Raw genomic sequence first — 12340 nt, forward strand, 5'->3', positions numbered from 1 at the left:
TGTTTTTAACTTGCAGTACTATTCATTTCCCTTCTGTAATTTTAATTAAAATTTTTTATTAGGTAACACATTCACATATTTAAAATTCAAAAACTACAAAAGTATATTCAGCAAAATTCCCTCTCTTCCTGTTCCCCTACTCAGTTTTCTTTCTTGAGGCAGTAAATGCTCTCAGTTTCTTGGGCATCCCTCCAGACATATTCTGTGCAACGATGTATATTTTTTTCTCCTCTCCCACACCCTCATTCTCACTTCTTTTTAAAACACAAGTGCATGTACTCTTTGATGGTATGCTATATACACTGTTCCGTTCCTGGCTTTTTTACTTAATAATACACATCCTGGAGATGATTCCATCGTAGTACATAAAGAGCCTCCTCATATATTTTAAACAGTTTATTGGTTAAATAAGTTATTGTGCATTTATATAATCACTTATTGGTAGACATTTGAATTATGTCCAATCTTTTCTATTATAAACAATGCTAAATATATCGTTTCACAAATGTGTGTATACCTTAGATGCAGCATTGCCTGATGTAAGGATGTGTGTGTTGGTAACATTGCTATATATTTCTAATTGCTCTCCATATAAATTCTAGTTTTTTTATGCTTAATGTCTCTCTAAAACACTAACGAGAATCATTTTAACTGATGAGGGACTTGGTTTATCTCAGGTATTTCTCAGTCACCTAAACAACCCTAACCCAACCAGGCCATTCAGATGCTCCTTCTTCTAGCCACACTCCCCTTGCTTAGGGACCCCCCCAAAGCTTCAAGCAAACCTCTAGCAGCAAAGCTGTATAGAATCCAACCATCTATTGGTGTTTACCATGACATTCCACCTTTTCCTTCCCTCTGAGCTTCTTTTTAATTTAATTTTATTTATTCTTTTCTATTTTATGATTTTATTTATTTATTTTAAGCTCCTGCTGAACCCCTTCTTGTCCTCACAGCCCCACTGCTTATATATACTCATTTAAGGCTTTATATGCCACAGACACACCACTGAGTTGGCCTTGATTTAGGAAAAACATTTTAAAAGTGGTGTGTGTGCAGAATCGTAGGGTCAGGGAATTAGACTGTTGAACTATAGACTCAGTATGGATAGTAATGTAACTATACTTTTGGTTTTTTGCCTCCGTGGAAAACCATAGATGAAGAAACATTTGAATCTGGTAAATAAAACATGAATATTTTATACTGATTTTTAAATGTATATTCCAAATGTTGGTATAACTTAAACACTTTTAATGACACAATAATTGCTTAAAGACATCAACAGTATAGTCATGAGATATTGTAAACTTCACCATATGCAGTGCTTCTCATTAGGGACATTTTGGAACCCTATGGGGGCATTTTTGGGTTGTCACATTGATTGGGGACACTACTGGCCTTTAGCTGGTGGGAGTCAGGGATGCTAGATGACCTGCTGTGTGTGAGACCATCCTGCATGATGTCCTGAATGTCCTGCTAGACAAAACTCATTAGGAATCTGAGTAAGTAGTTCTTTAGTACACAACAGTGATGTAAGTTTTCACAAGATGTAACATGAAAAGCTCATTGGTTTAGAAGACAGTCATTATGGAGAGAGACATTTAAACAGAATAAAGACATTGCCTTGAAATTACCGAATAATTTATTCCACACATTCTAATCCATACTGATATTAAATCAACTGGAAAGTGAGGTATCTATACCAAACCAATTATTTTCTTTTTCTTTAATATGTTATTGCCATTATTGATGACACATGGTATAATCAAGTGTCTGTTCCTCAACGTAATGTTGACGTTATTAGTAACAAAGTAAGTTCCATGGAGTATTTTGAAAAACTGGCAGCCTTTTGGAGCATGTTAACATTACTAACTTGCTTCCAAGTATATGATGTTTCCTCATTTTCTCCATTTCATCAGCGCTTTGGCATATTACACCTACCTCAGTTAAGGCAATTTCCCTCTTTCCCATATATACCAATAAATCTGGTCTGTTATCAGAACACTCTTTGTTCTAGTCTCCACTCGTTACTTTGCTCTTCTATTTTTCTATACTTCATATAAGGACTATTTTCTGATCTTCTCACTTCCTTTAAATCCATGCTTCTTCAGTATAAGTAGGTATAAGCATCTAATAGTTTATGTCTTCTAGAGAAGCCATGCCCAAAGATTTATATTTTGAAATATATACTTTTTGAAACACATACTTTTAAAACATAAATTACTTCCTTTTAATTTTCCTTTACATTACAGTTAGAGCATTACGTTGCTGTTTTAAAATGATGTGTTAGAATATATCTATGAATTTCATTTTTTAAGCTTAGAGAGATTGTTATAAATATTAGTTACAATGGAAGATAGCATTGGGACATCCCTAGCGGTCCAGTGGTTAAGACTTCGCCTTCTAGTGCAGGGGGTGTGGGTTCAATTCCTGGCTGGGGAGCTAAGATCCCACATGCCTCACCGCCAAATAATCAAAAACATGAAACAGAAGCAATATTGTAACAAATTCAATAAAGAGTTTAAAAATGGTCCACATAAAAAAAATCTTAAAAAAAAATGTATTGAGACACATGGAGTTGGGAACTACTCACCTAAATTATTTATGTACCATTTATGTTGCTTCTAAATTTCCTATTTTCAATTAGATAGTTGGCTTGTTAGGGGTAACCTTCCCCCTCGCCTGACTGCTGCCCAGCTTGTGGGATCTAAGTTTCTTAGTCCCCGGACCAGGGACTGAACCCGAGCCACGGCAGTGAAAGCGTCAAGTCCTAACCACTGGACTGCCAAGGAATTTCCTGTTAGGGGTAATTTAATGATCTACACTTGGTTCAATGTTTGGGATTGGTTTAATTTTTAATTCCCCTGGATTATAGTCATCCTTCTTTGCTCTGTTCAACGCATCATTTTGTTGGGAGACACTCTACATGCCAAAGTTGTGGTTGAGGCTTAGATGTATTGTGATGTCTGTGAAAGGAGAGACAATGTTGCAGTGGTCAATGCCATGGACTGGAGCTGGATTCTCCAAGCATGAATCCTGGTCCAACTAGCCAGGGGTCATCTGTCACGTAACCTCTCTGCCCTTCAGGTGCCCACGTCTAAAGTGGGAAAAATAATTTATATAAGTAAAGTGTTTAGAATGTAAGTGCATGAGTGTTAGCCAGCATTTTAATGAAGAAGTAATAGGGGCAATCAGCAGCTAGTTCTCTAATAACAGCACTGCAGAGGAAAGTGTGCAGCTGCCCTTAGTTACTGCAAAGCACTCCTTCTGGACTCCTCTTTGTTGAAAGAGTGAGAACTCTCAAGTACATTATTCTGAATCCAGCTCACTTGGGAGCTCAGTTAAGGAACAACTGGCACCCAGCTGGCATTTTTTCTAAATAAATAACGACAGTCATTCATGATGCTTAATTCTGTTACTTAGAGCATTTAATGGGCAGTTAAGTTTCTTCAGTTTTGGTCCCAACTCTTCTCTGAATGAAGTATCATGTGACCTCTTTGGATCTTTCTGGATGGTATAGTCTAATTAGGAATGCCATTTTAAAAAACAGATAAAAACATACACCCCCCAACAAAAACCAAACAAACAAAAACAGGGGTGATGGATGTTTCGAGATATCTAGAAAACAAAGAAAACAGTACACTCTGTGTTCAGTTGCACCTGTCTTCAAGGGACCAGCTGGAGATGGAAATGTGTGACTGGACCCGGACAGGTAAGGAATGAGGACACTCGTTGCAGAGCTTCCCCAGTGGCCCTTCCACCACTTCCTCACCTTTACAGGGTTGCAGCTAGATGGCCTCTGGGAGAGAAGGGAAGAAGAGGCTCAAATCGGTTGCCTTGAAAATTTCTCTTTCAAGCCCCATTCTTTGCCAACCAAGTAGAGAGGAGTCTGCATGGATAGAAAGCCTTCAAGGAGAGTCTAGATAAGCAACTTGCAGGAAAAGTTACTGTCTGCTGGGCAGCAGAGGCAGGTCCAACGAGTTTCTGAGTTTCCAGTTGTGTGTTGTTCATTTGCCTTGGCAGGTCTTGCCCAGGTTACAACTTTCTCTAAGGGTGACATGAATGCCTCACTTGTGTCATTTGTCTTCATTGTTATTTGTCTTTATTTTGCCAACTTGATCTTCTCAAAGGCTTAACTTTTTCATGTCTGTTTCTTCACTTATCCAAATCTCCAGAGGAACTTTCAGAAGGTGACTACTCATTTTTATGTCCTTGATAAGCCAAATAGAGCTCTGTTTGAGATCTTTCAGTGCCTCAACATGAATACTTGACTGAATATATTTTAAGATAAGATATGATATTTTAAGGGTGAAATCAGTGATGAGATATACAATGTCATAGAGAATATTTTTAAATGAACAATGAAAGTAATTAAACTTTATCACTGTATCCCTAAGTAAACATTTCCTTTTAAACTTATTTCCAATTCTCAGTTAGAAAAATATGCTTACTTACCAGAAGATGGAATTGATATTGGTGTGTTTTCTTTATATTTTAAAATGGGTGTTTAAACACAAATCTTAAGGAAGAAAGGTATATGTCCGTTCATTCTATGAACAAATTCTCTTTCTATATTATTTTGATGATAAGAACAGAGTTGTGTAAGTGAAAAAGAATACATGTTAGTAAAAAGTAATTTGAAAATGTATTTTTATAATATTTTTTCCCAGAGTTTTGGACAATTTTTCTGAGACCCCAGTGGAAGCAGAGACAGAAGTTTAAACAAGCTCTAGATGTTACTGCTGGGCACAGTTTTCCTAACTTTTGTCTCTCAGAGTCCTGGACAGTCAGAAACAATTTGCAGCCATAAAACAAATACTAATTTCATACAGAATGAACCACCTCATAAGGGAAAAGAATAAAAACCCATTTCTAACAAAGAGATTAATTATAGGACCTACAGAACACCATATCTATGAGTTAAAGCCAAGACCAGTTTATATGTTTCCTTTTTTGAAAATATGTTTTCTTTGGGTACATTTAAAAATGCATACCCAAATTTATGTTTTTACTATGACTCAATATCTTTCTTATAACTTTAAAGAAGACTATGATAGTTTTTTGTTCCAACCATACTAGACAGAATACATTCAGTGTATTGCTAAATTTCTGGATAGTGTCTCTATATAGTTTGGTGCATGTGATAGGATGGAAAGTGCTTAGGACATTTTTTAATAAGGCGCTCAAGGATAAAGTCAGCTGTGCTGCCATCTACTGAAATAGTGTCTCTTGAAGATTTGAAGATAATTTCATGCATCCATTCTAAGTAAAGTTCTCTTTCTCCTCTGCCATATTCGGTTCCTGCCATTTGCTGTGTTACAGACAAGGAGGAATTCGTTGGCTATGGCCAGAAGTTCTATATTGGTAGGTAATGATTAATAGAAGGTGGGTCTTTGTCACTTGCTAAGTTATATTCATATGAATATAACTTATTATATGAATTATGAATGAGCCCGACTCTTCTGAAAGCTTCTATTGCTGATGGATGTTCCCAAACTTGTTCCTTGTTCTGGTTTCTATTCCTATTTAAAAAAATAATCAGTATTCTGATGTGTTGATCATTTATTGTAATTCATCTGGTTTATATTGGATATCTCCTAATTATTCATCAAACACAAGTCTTTTGTTTTCTTCCAGTCTGTTCCATAATGTATTCACCTTACTCTAAAGAGACCAGTTCTCTGACCACTACACTTATTTTTTATGTTCATGTTTCCATGAGCTGAGCAGAGCTTTCTGAAAGACCAGGCACCTTCACCATTCATTTAAAACCATGCTGGGCTTCCTCCTTATGTGAGACAGTGGGAAAACAGCAGGGCTGCAGGGTCTGTAAAGCAGAATGTTGGTCCCCAGGTCTGGATGCACATTGGAATCACTGGGGAGCTTTAAAAAAAATGGGGCCATTTTTCTGCATCCCTTCCAGAATAATTCAGCCCAAAAGCCATTAGGCAGGTTGAGTAGGGTAGGCATCTACACAAATGTGGAGAAGAAGCAGTCTAGAGTGGGGCATCAGAGCTTGAGCAGCGTGGGGAAGGCATCACTGCAGGGGTCATGGCAGCCTGGAGCAGGTCGTTGGAGCCAAAGTGAGTGGGGCAGCTGCCACCACTTGGGTCCTGACACCTCACAGCCTCTATCACTATGCCCCCCTTACCTAGTTTGGGCTTGGCACTTCCTGCCAGGCTGCTGGATACTATGCGTCCCCCATCCTGCCCAGGTGCTGTTAATTGATACAATAAGTAAATGTATTGAGGCGAATAAGAGCTAGATTTCCCACTCTTAGAGAAAGGAGTTACCCATACGGAATGGAGGAAGGCTAGAATGAAAACTGTAGTGTCGAATTGGCATTGTAGGCATTCGTGTGAACTCATGGTGTTCAACACATATAGATACAAGCAATGTAAATGTGTGCGTATTTATATATTCACATATAGTCCCTAGCTCCATCTTCTGACAGGACCTGGGAATGGCTCTGAAATACCAGAAAGCCCTGTGATTCAGTAGGCAGACTATGTGGGATTCTAGGAGTTTGGAAATCACCACTAAGATGTCCAACTCTGCCACTGAGCACACAGTGGTGGGCAACCACCTAACCTGCCTATGTCTAAGTGTGTCCACCTGAAACATAAATCAAATCATAGCACACCCAACCCTCCACCGTCCAGCAACTTCCCATCCCACTTTGACCACAATCCAACACTTGACCAAGTCTCTGTGTGGCCTCCTGGCTTCCTTTCCAACCCCATTTCCTACCACTCTCCCTACTGCTCACTGCCCCTCAGTACACAGGCCTCCTTATCTTCCTCAAGCACTCCAAGCAAGATCCTTTCTCTGCACCTTTGCAACGCTGTTTCCTCAGCCTGGACTGCTCTTCCCCACAGACGCCTCCTCACCTGGCTCCGTTACATCATTCAGAGCCCTGCTCAATGTTGACTTTTCAGAGACGCTTAAATGAACCTCCAACCTGAAAAAGCATCCCGGTCACTATCCACTTACCCTTCTTCTAAGCACTTATTTTTGTTGCAGTTTATTTTTCTCTCTCCTCCTGCATAAAATGTAAATTCCATGAGGAAATGGGCTTGGTTTAGTTGACCACTGTATCCCCAATACCCGGCACATAGCAGGCGCTGGACGCAACTTAGAGGTCACGTGGGGGTATTTTGCTGTTTTCCTTTGTATTGCTTCCTATCTTCTACCTTCAGACAGATGTGTGTTAATTAACTCTTCCGGATCACAATCACCGCATGCTCCTTCCGGTGTGAGACAGGAAGCGACCTCTCCTGCCCTGGGTCTCACGTCCTGTGCGTTTCTTCCCTCGCAGCCGGTTTCCGTCGCAGCATGCGTCTCTGCCGCCGCTGGTCCCACCTCAGCCAGCTGCGAGCCAAGGTATGCGGCGCCGGCACCTGCTCCGGCGCAGCAGGCGCCCCGTACGAGGAGGTGGTGCGGTACCAGCGACGCCCTGCAGATAAGCACCGCCTCATCGTGCTTGTGGGTATGTCCCCGAAGGCAGTGTCTCCTCATCCATGGCGAGGCTCTCCTGGATTCAGTAGTCTTGCATTGGGAGTAGTGGTAAAAGTAAGAGTCTTTATGGACCTGCATATGAACACCTTAAAAAAAAATAAAGCCTGGGCTTCCCTGGTGGCGCAGTGGTTGAGAGTCCTCCTGCCGATGCGGGGGACGGGGCTTCATGCCCCGGTCCGGGAGGATCCCGCATGCCGCGGAGCGGCTGGGCCCGTGAGCCATGGCCGCTGAGCCTGCGCGTGTGGAACCTGTGCTCCGCAACGGGAGAGGCCACAACAGTGAGAGGCCCGCGTACTGCAAAAAAATTAAATAAATAAATAAATAAAGCTTGTTTTTTATGTGTGTTTATAAATAAAACGTTATGGATCATGCTTTAATTGTATACAATTGAATGCAGTATGCCATGGTGTATATGAACCTGTGTAATAAGAAGATGTAGTATGATTAGGTTATAAGCGAGATTTTTTTTTAGTATCTGGTTTAGAGTTTGTTCTATAAGCATAGATGAATGTTTACCCCCAGACTGGATCATTAGTCTATATTAGAAATAAAAATGCTTAAGATTCATTCCCTTAAGAAATTTGTAACCATCTCCTTTAGAAGTGCCTAAAAGTCTTCTGGACTGTATCTTTGGTGCTGAAGAACAAGGCAAATAGTGCTGGGATGATCTACTTTTTCAAAAAATTTACTTTATGTATTTTTGGCTGTGTTGGGTCTTCGCTGCTGCACTCTTTCTCTAGTTGCAGCGAGCTGGAGCTACGCTTCCCTACGGTGCACGGGCTTCTCATTGCAGTGGCTTCTCTTGTTGCGGAGCATGGGTTCTAGGTGCGTGGGCTTCAGTAGCTGTGGCACGTGGGCTCAGTAGTTGTGGCTTCCGGGCTCTAGAGCAGAGGCTCAGTAGTTGTGACGCACGGGCTTAGTTGCTCTACAGCATGTGGGAGCTCCCTGGACCAAGGCTTGAACCTGTGTCCCCTGCATTGGCAGGCGGATTCTTAACCACTGCGCCACCAGGGAAGCCCTGAGATGATCTACTTTGTGACCAAGATCTCTGCAAAGCTGGTTACTGCAGCAGTAGGAACTTACCTCTTACTGCCATCTTCTCTGTGTATTCCAGTTGTGATCAAGGCAGGCCCCTTTGGAGCAGAACAACATACCTTACAGCCAGGACCAGCTACAGAATTTTTAGGATGCTGGGCAAAATAAAAATGCAAAAGCCCCTTATTAAAAAATGATTAAGAATTTCAGTGTGGGAGCAGAAGAGCATTAAGCCAAGCACAGTAGCCTAAGCATGGGCTTGTGGACCACACAGTTCTCTGCTCATGAAGCCAGCCCTTTCTCCAGTTGCACATGGGGGTGCTGACTCCACCATCTGTCAGGAGATGTGTCCCTGAATTCTGTAATTGTGGAAGCTGGTTATGATGTGATAGGAACTTCATGGGAAGAGAAAAGGCAGCTTGTCTCAGATGATTTGACTCGAGGCCAGAGAATTCTGAATATCCAACATTAGACGAAGTTTGCTGGGGTGACAGGTTCCTGCAATTCCCTACCTCATTTCTGAATGTTGGAGAAGTGTGGGTTACTCCATGGGTCACCAAGAAAATTCCCAAGAGTTTTCTGGGAAGAGTTTATGTCAATTCATGAGAATGGAAACTATGTTATTTCCCCAATACCATGTGCTCTCAAGTGTCTTCAACAGGAAGACTGAAGTGATGATTTCATCATGTAACTCTACTTATCCACCTCTAATAATTTCCATATATGGTGTTTTGTGTTTAGGACCTTCTGGTGTTGGAGTAAATGAACTGAGGAGACAACTCATTGAACTTGATCCGAACCGTTTTCAAAGTGCTGTGCCACGTACGTTTACTTTTTCTTTCATAGGGGTTCATGTTTTGGTAGAACTTTCTTTGCCTCTGCAGATGTACTCATCTCACTTAACTATGTTATACCATCTTTGTTGTAAGAATATAAGACACAAGAGATAGTCCTCAATATTTCTAACTATATTTATTTTAATAGAGGAAATTGATTTACTAGCGTGTAGCCTAGGTAGGCTTTTAAAAGGTGACTCTTCTTTTCATTTTTTAGCAATCATATAGATAACCTTTCAGGAAAACTAAATATTTAGCAGTAATGGATAACATTCATTCAGTACTTACTATCTTTCTGGCGGTATGCTTGGCTTTTTAAATGCTTTATCATATTTTAAATTTTAATACATGCACATATAATTTTATATAAACTATAAGTATTATACCATCCAAGCTGGAGGAGCGTGTGGGTGTGGGTGCTTCCCCTTCACCTCAAGGCAAGAGAGAAGAAGTTAGGAAAACCACTTAAAGAGCTTAATATGTGTTCCCTGCTGTTTGGGAGACACAGAAGACTGGTGTCAGAATTATATCTGAAAAATCTAAAGGATGAGAGCTTAGAGGAAGTGGCCAAAGGCTATATTTTGGGAGGTAGCTGCCCTTTTAGAGTCTGTCACAGCAAAAGAGTTGTGATTTTTCCCAAGGACCAGATCTGGGTGGATGACGTGGAAGAAAGTCAGCCTGGGGTTGTCTTGGTTCTTGCCCAAGAGGAAGCCTCTGTAAAAGGAGGCCAAAACTGAACCCCCAGATACCCGAGGGTGTGGAAGAAATCACAGATGGCTAGGTGGAATAGAGATGGATTTGGGATATGCAGCAGCGCTGGTGGTGGTGGTGGCCTCTGCAAAATAAGCCACTACATCCTCTAGGAGATAAAGAGCCAGATTTAAACATCTGCCAGGTCTAAAAGGAGCCAAGAGCAACCAGCATCAGCATCAATTAAAGTAAGAATTTTCCTGTGCTGCTCACCTCTCCTCTCTCTCTCTCTGCCCTCTAGCCTTGCAGAGTTATAAAATTGGGGGAGGAGAAGTAGAAATGCAATGAAAGGGAAGAGAAGAACTGAATCAAACTCACTTTCCTGACTTCTGACTTCTCTGATGGCAGGCTTCCCTGGGTGAGGCCAGTCTGAGCCCGTTGTGGGGAGAAGAAGCCTAAAATATAAATGAAGTTCATAATTTAGATTATTACATGGGAACAGAATTTTAATTATTAAATTGAGGCTGAGTTTTTGGCATGAATGGTAATGAACTTTTTTTTAAAACCAAAGAGCCATCAGGAGAGTCACGGGAGTTTCAACCAGGGCCAGGGAAAACAAAGTTGTTTTATGATCACATTCCATTGGTTGTGCCTTCCAAGTGCAGTTTACATATGTAAGAATGGACACTAACCTCAAAAACAAAAACTAATAAAGAAATCACCATTTTCAATAATCTGGATAAAAATAAAATGCCCAAAGAACACAGAAGAATTGTTAGTTGTCTGGATAACCATCATTCAAAGTGGGAATATGTCGTCCATATTTTGCTTTTTAAATTTAGTGAACAGTTTTAAGCTTAAAATGAATGCCTTAAAATGAATTATGCACCAATTCACAGACTTTAACCTACCATATAAAATACAGTCCAACAGAAGCCAAGGAGAAAGGGTCATCTTAGGCTTATATTAACATAATTTACTATCACCTGAGAACTAGAAGTTTTTTCAGTACAAAGCTTTAGAAGAGGGCAGTCCAGTGGTTAAGACTCCACGCTTCCACTTCAGGGGGCACAGGTCCGATCCCTCGTTGGGGCACTAAGATGCCGCATGCTGTGCAGCGTGGCCAAAAGACAAAAACAAAAATGCTATAGGAGAAGTGGCATAACTGTAGGAACTATAAGGATATAAAGAGAGGCTTGAATAAAGAAAAAACAAAAATGATCCCCAGATGACCTTTGCTTTCTGAGCTTCTTGAAATGTCTGGAACTCCTTTTATCATTTAGGGCCTGTTTCAGATTGCTACTTGGTTGTTTCCATGTGTTGATATCATCAGATGTTGATCTGTTTCATCCTTAAACTTTATCAAATACAAATACACATTGTTTTATGAATAAGGAGAATTTTTGTAATACAGGTTAAGGGACTAGCAACTTTGCAGTAGATACAGGTCACAGAGTTGGAACCGTCTCTTATTCATCTTTGTGTTCTAAGAACCTAACATGATAGCGGGAACACAGGCACTCAGTATATGTTAGTTGAATAAATGGATGAGCAGACAATGAATCACTTTTAGGTACTAAATGAACTCCTATGTTCTACACCAGGTACTATTTAGGCTGAAGAATCTATAATCAAAGTGGTGATATCAAAGAATCAGACTGAATCCAGACTCCACCAATCTTTCCTTTCTGGAGATCACTAAAACTAATCACCATCTCACTTGGATATTAATGTATCTGGGCAAAACTGCAGACTGTCATGAGCTTTCTCCATTTCAAATCTGAGACAATCTGGCATAATAGGAGACATTAGTTTGGGAGGAGTCAGGACACCTAGGTGCTTGTTTTCAACTTTGTTTTTCATTTGTTTTATTCCTGTGAGCAAGTTAGTTACTCTCTAAAATCTTCAGTTACTTACCAGTAAACTACGGATAATAACCTTTTACCTAGCTACGAATGTGAAGGATGAAATGAGATCTTGGGAAATGCATTACCTAAACATAAGATATTGCTGGTTTTGCTACCCGGGGGCCTTAGCCACCTTAGGGCTCACATATACTTCACTACTTCCTGTTCTGAAGTAACAGCAAGAGTTCCCTTAGGGCCTTCTTATCTTGGCTTAATCCATAATGCACTCTGGTCTAGTTTATACCACGAACACTTAACAAAGGCTTATGATTAGCTGATTTTGATATGAGAACTTCTACTTTCTTATCACCAGTCTGGCTCCCTTTTTTGGTTCTAGCATTAAATTTATCTATC

The 12340-nt window shown here is 40.4% G+C and overlaps 1 protein-coding gene across 1 annotated transcript in view; it reads left to right on the forward strand.

Moving 5' to 3' along the window:
• MPP4 (MAGUK p55 scaffold protein 4) overlaps positions 1-12340 on the forward strand; it is a 39665-nt gene that overhangs the window by 23175 nt on the left and 4150 nt on the right. Inside the window, exons 13-17 of the mRNA XM_060151351.1 lie at positions 1158-1178; positions 4176-4190; positions 5323-5364; positions 7319-7489; positions 9295-9375. Of these exons, the coding sequence (XP_060007334.1) occupies positions 1158-1178; positions 4176-4190; positions 5323-5364; positions 7319-7489; positions 9295-9375 (330 nt within the window). The remainder of the gene's footprint in view (positions 1-1157; positions 1179-4175; positions 4191-5322; positions 5365-7318; positions 7490-9294; positions 9376-12340) is intronic.

The sequence above is a fragment of the Lagenorhynchus albirostris genome, chromosome 6 (assembly GCF_949774975.1).
Source record: "Lagenorhynchus albirostris chromosome 6, mLagAlb1.1, whole genome shotgun sequence".
NCBI lineage: Eukaryota > Metazoa > Chordata > Mammalia > Artiodactyla > Delphinidae > Lagenorhynchus > Lagenorhynchus albirostris.